Source organism: Brachyistius frenatus, unplaced genomic scaffold (assembly GCF_029030835.1).
Source record: "Brachyistius frenatus isolate BFR_SWC_R1_liver_20210118 unplaced genomic scaffold, ASM2903083v1 Contig_16, whole genome shotgun sequence".
In the NCBI taxonomy this organism is placed as follows: domain Eukaryota; kingdom Metazoa; phylum Chordata; class Actinopteri; family Embiotocidae; genus Brachyistius; species Brachyistius frenatus.
The window spans coordinates 1,708,749-1,727,438 of record NW_027210615.1 but is presented as its reverse complement, the minus strand read 5'-3'; the positions used below and the strand labels follow the sequence as shown (position 1 = coordinate 1,727,438).

General features: G+C 41.9%; 1 protein-coding gene and 1 long non-coding RNA gene across 3 annotated transcripts in view; one reads left to right on the top strand and one right to left on the bottom strand.

Moving 5' to 3' along the window:
- The window catches only part of mtcl2 (microtubule crosslinking factor 2), a 113,046-nt gene extending 106,195 nt beyond the window's left edge, over window positions 1-6,851 (bottom strand). The window contains exons 1-2 of one of the 2 annotated variants that reach the window (XM_069693899.1): window positions 5,534-6,851; window positions 88-189 (exon numbers count right to left, since the gene is read on the bottom strand). In XM_069693899.1, the coding sequence (XP_069550000.1) occupies window positions 88-189; window positions 5,534-6,529 (1,098 nt within the window). In that variant the 5' untranslated portion in view covers window positions 6,530-6,851. The remainder of the gene's footprint in view (window positions 1-87; window positions 190-5,533) is intronic. The other variant, XM_069693900.1, reaches the window with a different exon arrangement.
- LOC138618293 (uncharacterized) lies at window positions 6,393-14,578 on the top strand. The gene is made up of 3 exons (XR_011310713.1): window positions 6,393-6,484; window positions 6,790-7,004; window positions 13,544-14,578. It is a non-coding gene; the product is annotated as an uncharacterized lncRNA (long non-coding RNA).
- Window positions 14,579-18,690: the final 4,112 nt, after the last annotated feature.

Below are 18,690 nucleotides of genomic sequence, written 5' to 3'. Positions count from 1 at the left end.
ATTTACATTTCCAAACCAAGGTATCAGAGAAAATGAGACCAGATTCAGTACATCTCATTTAGCCAGTCTATCTGCCTCCACATGTACCTGCTCCAGCTGCTGCCGTAGTTCCTGCAGCTGGTAAACATCCTCCTCCATGTACATGTCCCTCATCTCCAGCATCTCAGACCTCAGCTCCTCCATCTCATCCTGGAAGATAGTGAAGAAGAGAGTGTTTATAAGTGAAGCACACACTTTATAATAAAATATTAAGAGCCAATTACTCCTCTAATATCAACCTGCGGAGAAAGAGCAGCTGTTATGTGTTGTGGAGTATGTCTGACTGAACAGGTGACTGTAAGTGTCTGTCAAGATCTGACAGCATTGTATGCACATAAAGTGTATCCTTCAATGTTTAATATGAGTCGTTAGAACTTCAAACATCTTCATCATAAATGCAAGGCAATCATCATTGTCATCACAAAATCATTCCATTAAGCTTGTCATGATCCTAATCCATCCCATCAATCACCTCTCGCTGTCATTAGCCACCACATCTTCTTCATCCTCATCCTCACCGCTGCAGAACAACTAAGAGTCTTCTTAAAAAGAACTGCTGAGTCCTGTTCTCTCCCATCAGATAACCAGGGTCATCAGAAATGGAGATTGACGTGTTGTAAACTGCAGAATAGTGCACATCGTAACACAATATGATGCTGTATTGGCTATGCTTTCTCTCTCCTACCCACAAGGGAGCACCGAGGAGGTCAAAGGTCAGGGGTTAGCTATTAGTTTCCCTTCGAGGAAACTCTTAACAGTCCCTGAAGGGGAAATGGAGTCTTTTGAAGCAGCAAGCATGAAGGGCAAAGGAAAAAGAAATTCCTACACTCTAAAAATATGGAGTAAAAATATGAACAGCAGCCAAACTCCACTCAAAAATAATCCTGATCAAATGATTAATTTACAGCAGTGTTGTTGTCTACCCCTCTTTAGACATATGAACATGAATTATTAATTTCAGCCTGACAGCAAAAATTGCATCATCCCTCTGAATCACATTTAAGGTGCAGCTCTTGTATTGGCACGGGTCTTCAGTAAAGTTTAACCACACCTCATTAGAAGAAGTCTGGGTCACTTGGCTTTATGGGACAGCAAGACAAAATCTCTCCTATGTACTGTGTGTGTGTGTGTGTGTGTGTGTGTGTGTGTGTGTGTGTGTGTGTGTGTGTGTGTGTGTGTGTGTGTGTGTGTGTGTGCGTGTGCGTGTGTGTGATGTGTACGCATCATAAGCAAAAGGAGTCTGAGTGACTGTAGTAGTAGTCGTAGTAGCGCTGTCATAATTTACTACAGTGGAGAATGTGGGTCAGCTTCTGCGGAGCTCCAACTGTAGCAACAACAAGCTCTGGGGATGCGTGCGTGTCTGCGCGTGTGTGTGTGTGTGTGTGTGTGTGTGTGTGTGTGTGTGTGTGTGTGTGTGTGTGTGTGTGTGTGTGTGTGTGTGTGTGTGTGTGTGTGTGTGTGTGTGTGTGTGTGTGTGTGTGTGTGTGTGGAATATGAAAGCAAGACGGGGAATAACAGTAAGCAGGGTGTGCCTCAGTATCTACTACCACACTGAAATAACTGTTTGGATTATATAGACTAACAATTTTGGGTAAAGTGTGTGTGGGTGTAATGTGCAGCAATGTGAGTGTGTGTGTGTTTGTGTGTAAGCAATCTTGTGAAAGAGATTTATTGATCCAGCTAAAAAAAGACTGCAGCAAGAAGCAATCTGCACACCACTGACCATCGCTGCACATCTGCAATAGAGGAGAGAAGGTGGAAGAAGGGGGAAAAGGTGGGAAGAAAGGGAAGGAAAGGCCAAAAATGAAAGAAAAAGGGGATGAAGGAGAAGGAAAACAAAAGAAAAACAGAATACCCAATGAAAGAAAAAAGACAAGAAAACACAAAATAGAAAAGAGGGGGAAAAAAGGAAAGAGCAGGAAAAGAAATGGAAAGGGGAGAGAAAGCAAAACAGGGATGGGAAAAACAGAGCATGAAAGAAATGTAGACGTGGAGGGAGATATAACACGACAGCAGAGAGTGAGGAAGTGAGAACACGAAACCGGGGAATCACAAGTTAATGTGGTGAGAGACTGAGACACACAGAGAGAGAAGAGGTGGTCCACTGACCTGCTTTTCACGGCTAACTAAAAGAACAGGGAATATTGTCTCAGTCGTGTGAGCAATCAGCCAGTCAGGAGACGAAATCAACCAATTAGCTGCCATGTTCTTGAGCCAGACGGGTTCATGTTAGAAATTAGAGCGCACGTACATCTGCTGAGCCGTCCTCCCCACCTGTCATTGGACTTTGTTTTTTTGTAATCATGTTCCTAGAGCTCTGAACCCAAATCATCTGCAGTTAAATTCCTGAAGCACATCTGTTTACACAAATTCTGTAGCTGTGGGCATTATCAGTGTGTCACCCTTTTAATGAATGAAAGAACACAACAAAAAACAAGCGTACAGATGTTCCAGGGGGCAGGGGAAACAAGTTTTCACTGTTAGCTTTCCCGATTCCATTGTGGATCATTTGAAACAGCACTTCGCAGTACAATATGATGTAGTGTGCAGTTCATTTGGTCAGTATCTGATTGTTGAGTCTATTTTATCTAAAGAAAAGTATGGAAACTTTTAAGATGTCCAATGACAGACACTTCTTTGTTTTCATGCCAAGAATTTAACTTTCTGTACAATAAACATGAGGCTACAACTAGGAGACTGCAAGCTTAGCTTAAAATGAAGCTAAACTAATAGGGGTATATGCGCACATATTGTCCTAAATAGATTTTATTTGTGTCATAGGGAGGTGTCATAATGGCCAACGCTCCCACATACATTTAGCCATATTTAGATAGAAATAGCCAATGTATTAGTATAAACTCAAATACAGAGGAGCGAGATGGGTTTCATGTTTGTTTAACCAGGCAGTAATATTGAGTTAAAAAGGAAGAAAAAAATGTATGTCTGTCACATGTACTATTTCTTCACAAATCATGTATTTTCATTAGGTATTCACATTTCAGAAAAGGAAAGCAGCCATGGGCTCAATTAAAAGTCATTTTGTAACGCATAAGCTTATAAATGGGAATTCTTAATACGTCAAAGTCAGAGGACTGCCTTATACAAGCTAGAAGACAAAAACAAATCACCGAAGGCATCATTACAAGCACTTAATGACAGTTTCTGTACCTTAATTGGGGCTCAATGTCAAAGTGATTCTTTGCTATGTAAAATATTCTGAATATAGGAGGATAGTAATACGGGGCTGAAACAGTCATCTATACAAGCTGCACAGATGATCATCTGTTGACTTAAATTGCAGTCACAGGACAGACATTCCTACACATTAAATCCAAGAAAGACCCATCTTTGTGACACTCTGTCGGGCCCAGCTGTAACATGAAGCCAGCAGTAAAGGCAAAACATGTGGACTTGAATGATGATTCAATTATTTGTTGAACTTAACGGTGAGTGAACCCAGCTTTATCAAGGTGTGTGGGTGGCATGGAGCGACTCGGCTGTGTTAAACAATTAGTCAAACTGTTGTGAGCCTGGCACCTGAGGATAAGTATGCACTGGCTGTTGGACGACATATCAGTACGACTGCATGTATCGTAGAAGGAACATTTGACCACATATTCTGTTGTACCTTCAACGGGAACATTACAGAGGTATAAAGTCAGAATTAATGATATTCCAACAGCTGCAAGCTGTCTTGATCTCCTACAGTAATTAGTGAATGGGAGACAGTGGCTGCACCAGAGAAAGAGTCTGCATATTAATATGCAGTACATGAATCCGTCATGAAAGACAGACAGGCGAGAGGCGTGAAGTATGAAATAGAAAAAGAACGAGCATTAGTGGGAAAAAATAAAGAATGAGTGAGATTGAGGATTTAGGAGAAGTCGGAGAGTCTGACACCTCGGCAGCATGTTCTTTAGATCCTCTGATTACAAACCAGGTGTCCCTCAGCTGCAACAACAGACACTACAAGACTTACAGTGCTTCACTGCTAAACCTCCCATGAGGCTTTGCCATGGTCCACTGAGGTAGCTCCATTATATGATGTCCTATATTCTGTCAGCACAGTGACAGAGACATACTGTATACGTGCACCCACGAGGAGGATATACATTAAAAAGAACAGGAAAGGAGCCTCTTGAGTGAGGCTTTTGAATTATTTTTTTAAGACAGATTTTAACTCAAGAAAAATCAATTGGATTTTAGAGGAATCGCACAAGTAATCAGGGTGACATCTTCAACTTGCTCATTGCTCAATATGTGCAAAACTCCCAGATCTAAATTTCCAATGATATCAAAGCTGATAAACTCAAATAAGAAATGTTAGAAACAGCAAATGTTTTCTTATAAATGCCTTTATGTAACAGATTGATTAGACACATTGATTGTCATTGAATCAACAAATGTCTTTCAACACTAATCAGGACAGATCAGGTTAATTTTCAGAACAGGTTAATTGAATCACAGTTTATGTGCATCATGGTTGGTGCTAATTGCAGCCATTGTGCTAAAACAAAGCAAATATGTCAACATCACCACAATGATCAGTGGAAAAAAAACATCAACCATGTGACTCCTACAGAATAAAGATCTAATTTGGGACTAAAGCAAGAATCAAAACACCCCAATAGTTAGAGAATTCCCACAGAAAACACAGGGTGGTCCTTGTGCTTAGGCATTTGCTGCTGATCAATGCCCACCCCCAATCAATCTCTGACAATTATTGGCTTGTCTGGTCACTGCCATTTAGTGCTGGGAGACATGCTCCCTAATCTATCCCTCCATTAATCAATCACTCTCAAGGCAGGATGGATCAGCTTGACCGGTGGAGCCACGTATATTACGTTTCACCACCTGCAGGCACATTGTAGGAGCTGAGAGGTGCCCTTTGTTTCAGAATCTAGTGACATAAAATCACACTGTGAGTAATGCAGCGACGTTCTGGTTAATGCTTTTAGGTGTTTGACAGAAACATATATAGTGATTTTCACTATAAGCTTCAGTCACTGACAGCCTCCTTACTTCCATCATGAGGGCAGGAGAAAACAACAAATAACACCATCTGCCAAGTTATACTTAAGAGCCACTACCTGCCCAAATATCCACCAACTGTTTTACAGCAGTTCACACTTTAGAAAATGTGCCATTCTGGGGCTACAAGACAGCATGTGTTGCTCATGTGCCACCAAGGGTGCAGACTCTCTATTTACATCAGCATCATCCTTGTAGTGAGTGGCCATGGGAGGCATCCAAAGGAATCTCTACACCCTGGGAAACAAGTCAGAGTGAACTGGTGAATAAGACAAACAGATTTCAAAATAAAACACCATGATTTGGACAGAGAGGGTTTGTTTGGCCTAAAGCAGGAAGACGGTGTCCCTGATGGAGGATCTGCTCTCTGTGTTTGTGGCAAAAAGTAGGTAGGTGAAATAACTTCCAAGAATATAAATCTACATAATGATAGCTGACACTTCAGAAAATGTATTGAACTTACTTTGAGGTAATCGTTCTCAGATCTCAGCTCTTCTATCTCCCTGACAAACTCCTCCTGCATGCCGTCCATGAACTCCTCTGTGAGGTCTGAGAAAGCCAGAGATGTGCTGGCAGGCACCCTGCTGTCAAACGAGGTGACCGATCGTTCGTCACCGGGGGATATGCTCCCTTCCCCGGTGTCAGTGCCCAGGGAGAGCCGGTCCTTGTAGTCCCTATCCGTGCTGGAGCAGGTGGTCTTAGCTTGCTGGCTAGCTCTGTCCGCCAACGCACCATCCCTGAGTGGCTTCTCGGCGTCCGGCCCGCCGCCCCGGCTGCTCCTCGACTCGGCGTCGCTGCTCGCAGCGTCCGCGGACAGTTTGTTTTCCTCAGAGGCGCAGTCCGATAGCTCAGAGCTGCTGTCGGTCGGGGAGAGCTTCCCGGGGGCGCATCCGGAGTCTTTGGATAAATCATCGGATCCAATGCTGGCGTCCGACACCTTCCTCCGCCCGCCGGTACTCTTAGCCGCCTTGGATGCGGAGCTCTTGGACAACGCGCCGCCGGAGAAGGAGGATTTGCCACCCGGTTTACCACCACATTTCTCTGCTTTGGCGTCCTTTCCAGCGAGACTTCCCACGGGGCTGCGCCGGGAAATACGGCTACCCAGATGGATGGCTCCCGGCTTGACGCTCAGGGTTGGCGTCCCAATCCCTCCGCGGATCTTCGTGAGCGACCACCCGGGGACATCCTTCGGTCTGGCCGGGGACGGGGCCCGGTTTATCTTCTTCTTCTTCTCGCCCGGAGGCTGAGCGGACAGCATGGCAGAGAGCTCCGCGGTTTCAGGCCGGGGGTTCGGTTGCTGCTGACCGGGCACAGCGTGCTGCGCCTGGCCGCTGTCCGAGCTCTCCGTCCCGCCTCCGCTTTCCATCTTCTGCCGGAGATGGAGTCTCCGTTCCTTGGGCGAGGCGAAGAAGAGGTGAGTCGGAGAGTTATGGACATCAACCTCCTTTGTTTTTGTCATTCATTCCGTTTAGGCCGAAACAAGAGAAACAGAAATGAAACCTCCTATTTGGTGAAACAGGAGGCAGAAGTTGGAGCGTGAATAAACAATTGCAGAGCAACAAAAGGAAGAGATCACTCCTGCTACAATGGGAGCTTGTAGCGCAACAGGACAAAGCAGGAAGCAGAGTCTCAAAAACTGCCAAAAAAAAATCTAAATATAATCCAGTTTTCCGCTGTGTGAGTAGTAAATTTATAAATGACCCCGCTTTGTTCCGCCAGATCCTCCCCTCCTCTCTTCAGGATCCCTCTGCCTCGGTGAAACAAACCAGCCGGTTCCTGCTCAGAGGAATTGTGGGTGAGAACAGGGAGGCGGTGTGCTGCACGGTCACTCTCTCCCTCTCTCCGCCCAGATAACAGGATGAAGCTCTGGAGGAGAGGGAGAGCCTCGTTTCTGCAGCTCTCTGTCGCCACCACTGCAAGACATGAGAAGAAAAGTAAGTGCAGGTAAAATAAATTCATGTGTATGGACACCAGGGGCCATGCAAGGCATTTCAAATACACTTTACTTCCGAGGATATTTCCATACAGGTCAGTGGACAAACAGCATGTGTCGCAGGCAGGAAATCCACTTAAAAAATTATAGACAGGTTCAACTTCTGTAGCTTCAAACCCTGAATTCACCTGAGCCCATGTGCAACTTTTGTCCTTAAAGAGTCTTTTATTTTGGTTAAAGTTCAGGACTCTATTTAAAAACGTTTTGTTGTAATCCATTTTTTCAAAATATGAAATTCAATTAAATTCAGTGCAGTACAACTTTATTTCCCCTTGTGCCACCAAAATGAGTAGATATACAGAGGCAGATATGCTAAAAGTAATTAAAGGCCATAAGGTTAAAATGAACTATATAGGCCTATGAATGCAAATAATAATAGTCTTTTATTTTAGTTAGTCTTTTCTGTCAGTACTGCATTGAGGAACTATAAAATAAAGATTTCTGCCATGAAAAATATGAAAAACATACTTTATCTGCTGAAGATAAATTACAATATGCAGAGTGGCAGTTTTAACTACGTGTGTAATTGGACAAAAATCTATTCAATAGACAGACCCAAACACAGCTTTTCTCAGCATGATTAATTCATATGCTTTCTGTTGTGGGAGGTCAAAGCAACACCTGACTCCATGCAGGACCTTGTGTGCACATGCCAACACTGTACAGTGCAGGTCTCAGGTAACCAGTCTCTCCATCTCCTGGTCAAATATCAGAAGAAAACTCATAATTCCTGTCATGTCTCCTATCACATCATGCATACCATAGTTTTATCACATAACATTAAAAAAAATTATGCTGTGACGTGGGTGATTTTGGTGTTGACATTTTCATCATCATCTTCCACAATCTGTAGCTATCCCTGTGTCTTTTATATCTCAACTTGTCCATCATCTTTACTAGATTGTATTGACCTACACATTGTCCTCCTGCTGCTGGCTTTTGCACCATGTAGCTCCTTTTCCACATAGCTGTCCATTATTCTATCATAAGTAATCATTAAATCCTAGGTAGCAATTAATATCCTTAAATTCTCATTTACATGTAAAGACAATATAAAAGTGTGGTGAGGCTCTTTTGTCATACCTGAATGTAAAAAAAGATAGTATGAGTCCGTATGAGTCAGTATGTAGACAGTATGCGATGCTGAAAGGCTGTAAAAAGCCCTATATTAGCCTTTCATTGGTCCTCATAAAGCCCAGCACTCTTGATCCTGAAGTACATACCTGTAAATATGGTCTCAAAATGGTATATATCATGTACATTCTCCCAGGCAGCATGTTTCTTGACACGATACAAAACGACAATACGATGCGATGCGATACGATACAACGCAACACGATATGACGCAATACGATAGGATATGCTGCGACACGATATGATATGATACTCCGCGACACAATACAATATGATACGATATACTTTATTGTCCCCATTGGGAAAATAAAGAATATGTTTCTTAGAAATAATGTTATGCTATGTCCAAAATGCACAATGCTATTTGTGTGCCATAAATAGCAAGGTTTAAATAAAAAAGAGTCTGCATTTCACATATAAATTTACAATACAGTCCAACACTTGAGATATATTGCACAAATGAGGCTTTTTTTTTCCATAGCTTAATAAACTAGCAATGTATACAAGCTTAAAAACAAAATATTGCACAGCCAGTCTATGTATGGTACGGCATATTGCATATTGCAGAGCATGTAAGAAGCATGATGGGTAAAAGTCTGTCTCTGCAGTATTTTCTTTAAGTGACATGGAGGTTATGTCATCTCCAGCCATTAACAGATGCTTAGTTTCATTATTAAAGCTAAAAAAGCAGAGCAGGATTTCCTCCACTGTACCAGCATAATCTCCAATGATAACCTTATGCATGTTTCCCTCTCCATGTGTTGTGTTTCCTCAACAACTGTGTGTACCCACTCTCACAGACAATGATACTGCACCATAACTTCAGCCAGATGAGCAGCAGCAGCATTTTCTCTTCATGTTCACTCTCTGGTGCTGATTTTTGTCTCTCCTGCGGCTGTTTGTGAAACGGCAACCGTCATCTGAGTGAAGTATCATCACAGATCCAATACATGTCGATTCAGTCTGCAGTGTGAGAATCACACTCTGTGAATGATTTATGAGCAGAAAGTCCAGAATGGCAAACACAGAATTAGAGCAGTTAGACTAGTTTTTATTTCGTAAGGATCAGTATGATGAATGGCAGTTTGTCAGGTGCCGCAGTAGAGGGGCGCGTTTAATACCTGACAGTGTTCACATGCACCATACTAATGTGATTGTACTGTGACAATAATGCAAATAATGTAAGGCTCAAAAATAAATCTGATTATGATGAGAGACAGTCACATTCAACTTGAGAGTTTACAGGGTTCTCAGTACATATTTTTCACACATTCAAACCCAGCTTTTGAAATGGAAAATCACACTGTGAAAAGCTCACAAGTGTGTAACATTTTACTGGATTGTCTTGTGTCCCATTTGGTGAACACTGAGGGAAACGGGGCCACCTAAAGTTTTTTTTTTTTTTTTTTAAACATGGTTTGTCTTGAACACAACCTTAATATCTATCAGAGATTTATTGGAGGAGTCGCAGATGGCTTGAAGTTGAAAAGAATACAATTATTTGACATTTGATCCCTATCTGACAGCCATCTATGGCTCCTACAGATTTATTGAATGCTCAGGTTTTTGCCAGTCTTCCAAATCCTCTCCCCAAATTGGATGAGGGAAAAAAAATAACCTCGACCTTTTACTTGCCTATCTCCCTGGCAACTCTGTGCACCACCCTAAACACAGTTGATGTGGGCACATCAAAAGCCTGTACTCAAAATGTCCATGTGTCAGCCAATAAACAAAACTGAGGACTTCTAAATGATGTGGCCAATTGTGATCTCTGTCCACATGAAGAATATTGAGAAGACCTTTGAATGCTGCTGTGGACATCCTGAAGTCAGCCCTCCACATCCATAAAACCCAATCCCAATCTCCACCCTAAAACCTAAAGCCATGAGTGTGTAGATTGGGATTAGGCCTGTAAATCCAGTCCATGCTGGGGGAAAGAAAGTCTGAAACAGTTTTTTTTTTAATCATACTTCTAAATACATTCACTTTGTCACTTTCTTTTTAAATCTGAACTCACTACAAAGATACAGCTATGAGCAGGAGGGCTGTATTGACATCATTCATGGCCAGGGACCCTGCAGTGGCAGCCACAGAATTACATCTAATAGACTGCGCATCTTAATCCATGTTTCAACACAGCTACACGTCTGCTTTAAAGGTCTGACAATGTTTTGCAATGGAAATCACAGCATAACAAATATTCAGTAATTGTCTACATCCTTGATCTTCTTTCACAGTCTTTTTTTTTTTTAAACACTGATTCATTGTTTTAATTTAGCCTTTAACCAGGTGAAAAAATGTGTTGTCCCAAAGTACTTACATGAGAAGAAGTATGTACAGAGGAAGTGATTCATGTTACATCTGTGGTTTGTTTTGGCAATAAAAATTATTAGAAAGCTTTGTGTGGTTAGCAAGCAAACAAGCAGTTTGGCTTTGACAGAAACAAACTGACTCAAACAACAAAGAGGAGAAAAGAGAATCAAGAAATCAAAATGAAAGAGGATCAAAGAAAGACCTTTCCAATAAATTAGACCTTTTTGAAAATAGACACTTTGGATTGTCACAAAACGAAAAGCACCGATGTAATTAATGACATGAATAATGGCACAGTTCCATTAAGTGCCCCAGTAAGTCATGACAGTGAACTAGTATACATAATAGTTGGACCGCACATAAGTGGAATGCAGCCGCCATTAATTCTATAGAAACATATACTTGTGCTTTCCCAATATGTCAGAATGTCTGCTGTAAAAAAGGACTATACAAAGACCTTGAAACTTAACTAGCGATTTGGAATTGAATCATCGTTAATTTAATTATCTTTAGATGTGGATTTCCTGCTGTGACAAACTAAAGTCCATTCCGTCATGTCAGGTTATTGTTTCTATTCTGCACATTGTAATTCTACAGTACACCCTTATTAAATATCCAATTTAACATGGAAATCGTAATTTGGAGTAGTAGAATAGATACTTGAATCATTCATGAACAGCCCATCTGTTGTTGGTGGTAAAAGGCATTCATTGAATAATTAAGCACAGCACAAACAGTGGCCATTTTGGCCCTCACAAAGTCCATCATGAAGTCTCCTCTGCTAATAATCCTATACAACACACCAGGTAGCGTTTAGCCCATTCATTAAATGAATTACCCATTTTTGCAATGGTAAAACTTCTTGTACAGTATATTTATATAATATTATTTGTATATTTATATTTTTAATTTTTTTCCACATTTATTTGGGCATTTATTTAGATTTTTGTTTTGATAATTTATCTATGCAAAATGTTTTTTCTTACATCTTCAACACAACCTGCCAAAGCTGCACTTTTCTGTAACTTTTGCAAACATGTTTAAGCAGATTTATTTTTTCGTTATCACATAGCTTTCCCTTGACAAAACTGATCTGAGATTGAGGTATTTTCAGTGTGGAGCTGTTTAATGGGAAATTCCACTGTGCCTGCTTCTATGTCTCTGCTCTGCAGTCTGCTTATTGAAGCGGTGTGCTTATCTATTAAGCTATGTAGCATGGCTACAAGGCCAAAGCTACACACACAAACGCGCACACACGTTGTCATCTACAGTCTCCCTGCTCTGGGCACCCTACTGGTGTGGACACAAGGATTCCTCTGTCAGAAAACAAACTAGTGCGCATGTTATAAGCCAATCATATTTGCATTTAGTGAGAATCAGAGGTGTAGCTCCATTTTTTTTAGGTGTACAGCTGACACCGGCACATGCACTGTGAAGTTGTGGCTCGTTTTTAAGGTTGTGTAACTACTGTTTAAACGGTGGACATACAATAGTCAATAATGTATATTTCTCTCACTTTACTAAAGTTAACTATATAACCCTGCTATTTTCAACAGGCATTGTGGATTTCTCATCTAAAGCGTGATTGACTTCAGTCACAACACATTCCTGCAAATGTTTCACAATAGAAGCCTAACTAAGACATGAAGAGTTTCTATCTATTGAAACACTTGAGGGCTTTTAATTTTAAATGTGTGCAAGAAGTGTTGAGTTTGTATTAACCTTCTGGTATTATGGTTTTGACCAAACAGATGACAGTGCAGTCATGGAAAGATTTTGCAAATAAATTCGTATGTGTCCTCTGATGGAAAATCCCCTTCAAGCTCAGCATTTTTGTCTTTGTTTCCAGAGTAAGCTGGAAGCTGAGGTCCAAAAATGTAAGTACGCACAAAATGTGGAAGACTTCATGTATAAACAGTGCGTACGCACTAAAACTTTGCGTTCGCTGGTTTCCACGTACACGATGGGATGTATAAAATTCTCATGAGCCGTGAGAATGTGTGGGCCCTACCGCAAACTCCTGTCGGCTCTGTAACTTGGTGATTTTAACCTGCAAAGCAGTGATACTCGCCAAATATTTCAAAATAAAGTTTACACTACAGATGAAATGCCCTACTCATCGTGCCAGCTACAAGATTGTGATTTATAAAAGGAATATTGCTTGTACGTGTGCATGGTACAGTTTTATAAATCTGAAGATATTTTTGCGTTTTTGCAGTTTTTGTGTGTACGTACACTTTTAGTGTGGATCCCACGCACTGTTTTATGATTATATACACCCTGGTCTGTCCAATCAGTACAGTGACTTACATTGTATTTAGTTTCTTTTAATTCACCTACGTACAAAAACAAAAATACACCTTTCCATCGTTATTCCATCATAGAAGATGATAAGATAAGATAAGATAAGATAAGATAAGATAAGATAAGATAAGATAAGATAAGATAAGATAAGATAAGATCATTTATTAATCCCACAGTGGGGAAAGTTAGTCGTCACAGCAGTATAGAAACCCAGTTAGAAAAAAAGGTGCACACAAGAAAAAATACAAATATGTATACAATAAAAATAAGATAGATTTAAAGAATTTTTTTTGAAAAACTAAGACCAATGAATAAATACACACAGACACACACACACACACACACACACACACACACACACACACACACACACACAAACTGTATACACAAAAATAAATAAATACAACTTGGGATGAAAAAGAAGTTTGCTATGACAGGTGCTACATTATTTTAGGCTGGTGTTGAACAGTCTGACAGCCGTCGGGACAAACGACCTGCGGTAGCGCTCTTTCCTGCACTGAGGGTGGAGCAATCTGCCACTGAGGGAGCTACTTAAAGCTCCTACAGTCCCATGGAGGGGGTGAGGTGTTGTCCATGATTGATGTCAGCTTGGCTAACATCCTCCTCTCACCCACCTCCTCCATTGATTCCAGAGGATTGTGCAGAACAGAGCCAGCCCTTTTGACTAGCTTGTTTATTCTCTTCCTGTCTCTCTCTGTGCCTGCACAGCCCCAGCAGACCACTACATAAAAGATGGCAGACGCCACCACAGTGTCGTAGAATGACCTCAGCAGAGTCCTGCAGACTCTGAAAGGCCTCAGTCTTCTCAGCAGATGGAGTCGATTCTGGCCCTTCTTGAAGAGGACATCTGTGCTGTCCGACCACTCCAGTTTATTGTTGAGGTGAACACCCAGGAATTTATAAGTGTCCACAATGTCAACGTCCAATCCCTGGATGTTCACCGGTGTAGTTGGTGTTGCCTTCCTGCGGAAAACAATCACCAATTCCTTCGTCTTGCTGGCGTTAATCCGGAGGTGATTGAGATCACACCAGTCGACGAAGTCAGCATTGACCTCCCTATACTCCAGATCGTTTCCTTCTGATACACGTCCAACGATGGCTGTATCATCAGAGAACTTGTGGATATGGCAGCAGTCAGTGTTGTACCTGAAGTCTGACGTGTACAGGGAGAACAGGAAGGGGGAGAGCACTGTGCCCGTGCTGCAGACCACCACATCAGACACACAGTTGTGAAGCCTCACATGCGGTCTATTGGTGAGGTAGTCGATGGTCCAGCTTCCCCCCTAGCAGTGATGGCTGTATGGCGTTGAACGTGCTGAAGTCAAAGAACGTGACCCTCACAGTGCTGCCAGTGTTCTCCAAGTGAGAGAGGGATCTGTGCAGCAGGTAGATGACCGCGTCCGCCATACCGATGCCTGCTCTGTGAGCGAACTGCAGGGGAGCCGAGAATGATCCTCTCCATCGTCTTCATCAGGTGAAAGGTTAAGCCTTCAGGTCTGAAGTGATTTAGCTCCTTGGGGTGTGCAGTCTTGGGGACTGGAACTACACAGGAGGTTTTCCTGTTGCCTTCCTCACCTTCACTCTCCTCAGTTCCTTCCTCAGCTGATCAGACGTGATGGTGAGAGGGGGAGTAGGGGGTGGCTCCTTTTGATCCTGATGGGAGGAAGTGTTTGACACCTAACTAAGAGTGGAGTGGAGGTAAAAGGTGTGAGGAGGGTGACTTTGATGTCACGTGGGGGTAGGGGGGAGACTGCCAGAGAGGTTGAGCTGTGGCCTGCACTGTGCTCTGGAGGGTGGGGGAGGGAGTAGGGGGCAGAAACAAAGCTGTTGAAAAACAGGCCCATACCTGCACTCCAGATTCTGGGCCCCTCCCACCACCGCTGCTGTGGCCCGTGATGGTTTTGAGCCCTCTCCAGACCTCACATTCAGATTCCTTCTGTAGCAGTCCTTTCCTTATTTCCCTTTTTAGTTCCTCTTGCACCCTCTTCAGCTCCTCGCTATCCCCAGACCTGAAAACCCTTTTCTTCTCGTTCAGCAAGGCTTTCAGCTCCGGGGTCACCCAGGGCTCATTGTTAGAAAAACACCGCACCTTCTTGGTGGGCCCAGTGTTCTCAACACAGAGAGTCATGCAGTCTGTGATGCAGTGGGTCACTGAGGCCGACATAGCACGTCCCAGTCAGCGCCTCACTGGCCTCCTCAGACCATCTTCTCACATACCTGGTGGTGGGGAGTTGTTTGTTCACCACGGGTATGTAAAGAGGGAGGAGATGAACCAAGCTGTGATCTGAGCGACCCAACTGATAGACGGTTGAAGAGCTGTAAGCGTTCTTTGTATTTGCATACAGACGGTCCAAAGTTGTATTGTTCCTGGTGTTGCAAGAAACAACAAAAAATTTCAACCAAGAAAGTTAGAATTTATAAATGAAAAAAAAAATACCAAAGAACTAATGAAAAAAAATACATAACAAAAATTTCCCATGATGACCCTAACTTGTCTTATTGTCATGCACCCTTCAACAGCAACCATTATTACTTTCTTCATTCTCAAGTTCAGAACCTGACAAAGGTTTTAAGTGACACTGACTGGTGGGGGGTCTGCAGTATGCAGCTATATATATATATATATACTTTTAAGTCAGCACTCTGGATGGTATTTTAACCATTGGTAAATTACATGATACGATGATCAGTAATAGACATGAACATTCAGTGTTTTATAAATAAGGCCCCTGGTCACTTCACAACAAGAACAACAAACTGGCACCATGACACCTCACATCACCCCACTGTCCTCCAAACCTCAATGGAAGACCGGAGGGAGGCAACCCAGCACACCAACCATTAAATACTCCTCAGCACTGAACATATTTCACTAATTATGGGTGACAAAAACGCCATGATGGGCCTCTCACTGCTGTCCAATCTGTGTACTGGAGTGCATGATTTCTTGTCTGCTTTGCTGAAAGTAAAAAAAGAAAGATAACAGAAACTTGCTGTCCTTGCAATTTATCTTCAGTCCAGTAATTGGAAAGCAGTCGGTGTGTGTTGGTGGTTAAGAGGACGAGCTGCATCAGCAGTGTCACTGCTACAGTGTGGTTGCTGACAAAAAAATACATATTTATTTTTAGCATATACATCTGCTGTATTTTTATTATCTCATGTTGTACATTGTTTATTTTGCATTCTTTGAATGTAGTTATTACATATGTTAATCTTTTCTACATATTTGACCACATTGCTGTTGAAATAAACCTTTTGGGGCTTTCCCTCAAAGACTGAAGCCACTGCAGCAGTGTTGTCAGCCTCAACCGATTATTTTGAACCCCTCGGTGACATTCGAAGGGGAAATCTGTCTTTTGTAATTAAAATGAGTCTTGTGTGGCCTGCTTTATCTGGAATAACAAGTTTCTCCTCAGCTGTCCCTCCCTGCAGAGGACAGTAGATGGCCTACATATGATGACATCAAATCACAGATCTCCTGCTGACACTGCTGGATCTGGCCTGGGGCTCATCAAAAGTTTGCAGTACGAGTTTTCTCATACTCCTGTCATTGCTGAAAACCATAAAATGAGCAGCAGTGCAAACTTTAATTAGAACTGCAAGCAGTGATATGTGGGCCCTCGCTCGCTGCACGTCGGGGATCCAACGGGTTGGTGCCGCACGTGAGGGTCCGCATATTCCCGCTTGCAATTTTAATTTTTTTCTCGAACTCGTTCCTTATTCTTCTTTAAAAAAAATTTTACTTTTTTGACAGCATTAACATCTTCAAAAACTTATGAAAGTTGGTGCGTGATGCATGAGCAAAGTTTCGTGAGGCTTGGAGCATTGTTTGACCTTAAACATCAACTTCCTGTGTCGCAGCGAAACATCAAACTTAGCCGCATTGCCCTGGCTATACTATATACTATATACAAAAATGACTTTTGGGTCACTTTTTGGATATGCTGTTTTTTATTATCACTTTTTGGACAACATGCTATGGTATGACTTTTTAAAAAAAAAATATTTTGGACGACATACATGTCAAGTATACAAGTACAAGTATGACTTTTTTTTTTCATCACTTTTTAGAGTGTGACCTTTTTCTGAACTGACATGCATGCCTCAAGTGGAGAATCGAATGCAGCACTGTTGCCTCTCGGCCAAAAGGTTTGGGGTTCGAGCCCCCCTTAGTCATGACTTTTTTTTAAATCATACTATAGCATGTCATCCAAATTATGAAAATAAAGGCATACTATAGACGACATGTATGACTTTTGGGTCACTTTTTGGCCGCCACGCCACAGGTACACCGATCGATGAAAACAAATTATTTTAATAACTTTTAATTCCAAACATGTTAAGAGTGCACAGACACAATTTCAAGTCGGTCTAACAAAATCTGTAGGAGGAGTTTGTTAAAATATGTGTGAATCGCCAAAAATGACAACTAAATTCAAAATGGCGGACTTCCTGTTGAGTTAACGTAATGGTGCATTGGAACTTTTTTGTACATCTCAGTGTGATACATATGTCCACCGAATTTCGTGCATGCAGGTAAATGTAGCCACCGGGGTATCATCTGTTTAGGGGGCACTAGCAAGCCATTTGGCCATGCCCACTCACGCCTACACTAAAATACGAAATTCTTTGCGGGAGAGACACATGTACCAACTTTCATGCATTTTTGAATATGATAAAGCCTCCAAAAATTCAGTTGTTTACAGAGAATAATAATAACACGGAATAATAATTACTTGAAGAACAATAGGGCTTTCGCACCATCGGTGCTCGGGCCCTAATGATGATGATAGTTTTACAAGGCCTTATTATTTAGCCTGGTATCACGTCAATACATGTAATACACCTGTCTGTCCACTAGAGGATACTGTAGCAATGTCATGTTTGGTCATCATTGTTTTTCCAAACCTAACCTTGAGTTTTTCAGGCCTAAAGGAGGCAAAATATTATACTGGCACAGTATACTGTAGTGGACTGACGGGTCTATTACACACTTTGATACAAGGTTGCATTATTGATTTGGTATTCAGCCGCAGTATCTACTTGAATTTCATTATATATTCATCTTGTATTCAGAGGAAGATCAAAGTCTCCTTCTTGCTGAAGTGTATTTGGGCAAAACAGCAATTCATGGGGTGTTTTGATGTTGCTCAGCCTGTTGAGAAATGCACAGCTTTGTTTTTCTGTGCAATGAAAACCAAGCTATTAGACGTCAGTAAAATAGTGTAGTGTAAGTAAAGCAGTTATGCTGGTTCAGTACTGTATCGTTAGGCAGCAATGATGCGAAGTCCAACGTGAAGAAAGGTTTACCTATGTTCTACCTCTATCTAGTGGTGAACAGGGGAAATTTCAGTTAGGGCCTCAGGATGAGATAATGTGTGTGGGGAAACAACATCAAGGAAGATTTTATTTGTTTTCTCTTTTCAGGAATCTTTTAAGTACTAAAAATGTTGGCAGCAATTGTAATTAGACTTACAGAGTAGTAATGTAACTCGCAGTACATATGTTGACGATCCATTTTGTGAAAAATTTACAAATATACAGCGCCACTATTGTTACATTCCCAATGTCCCTTTTGGTGTATTATGTATGGTGGTGTGAGCATCTGTATGTACAGTACATGACTGGGTCTTTGTGTGTGTGTTTGTGTACAAGCAGTACTCTGTGTCCCACTGTGAGCCTGAATAGAAAGCATTTTCTCCTCTCCCGTTCCCCTCCTCCTCGCCTGCACTTTCTCATCCTATGCTCTGTTCTCCTCTGTTCTTTTCTCCTCATCCCTCCATCAGGGTTGTTATGTAAGTCAGGGAAGAGAAACCCACTGCTTGTCTGTCTGATGCTGCCTTCTAAAAAAAAAA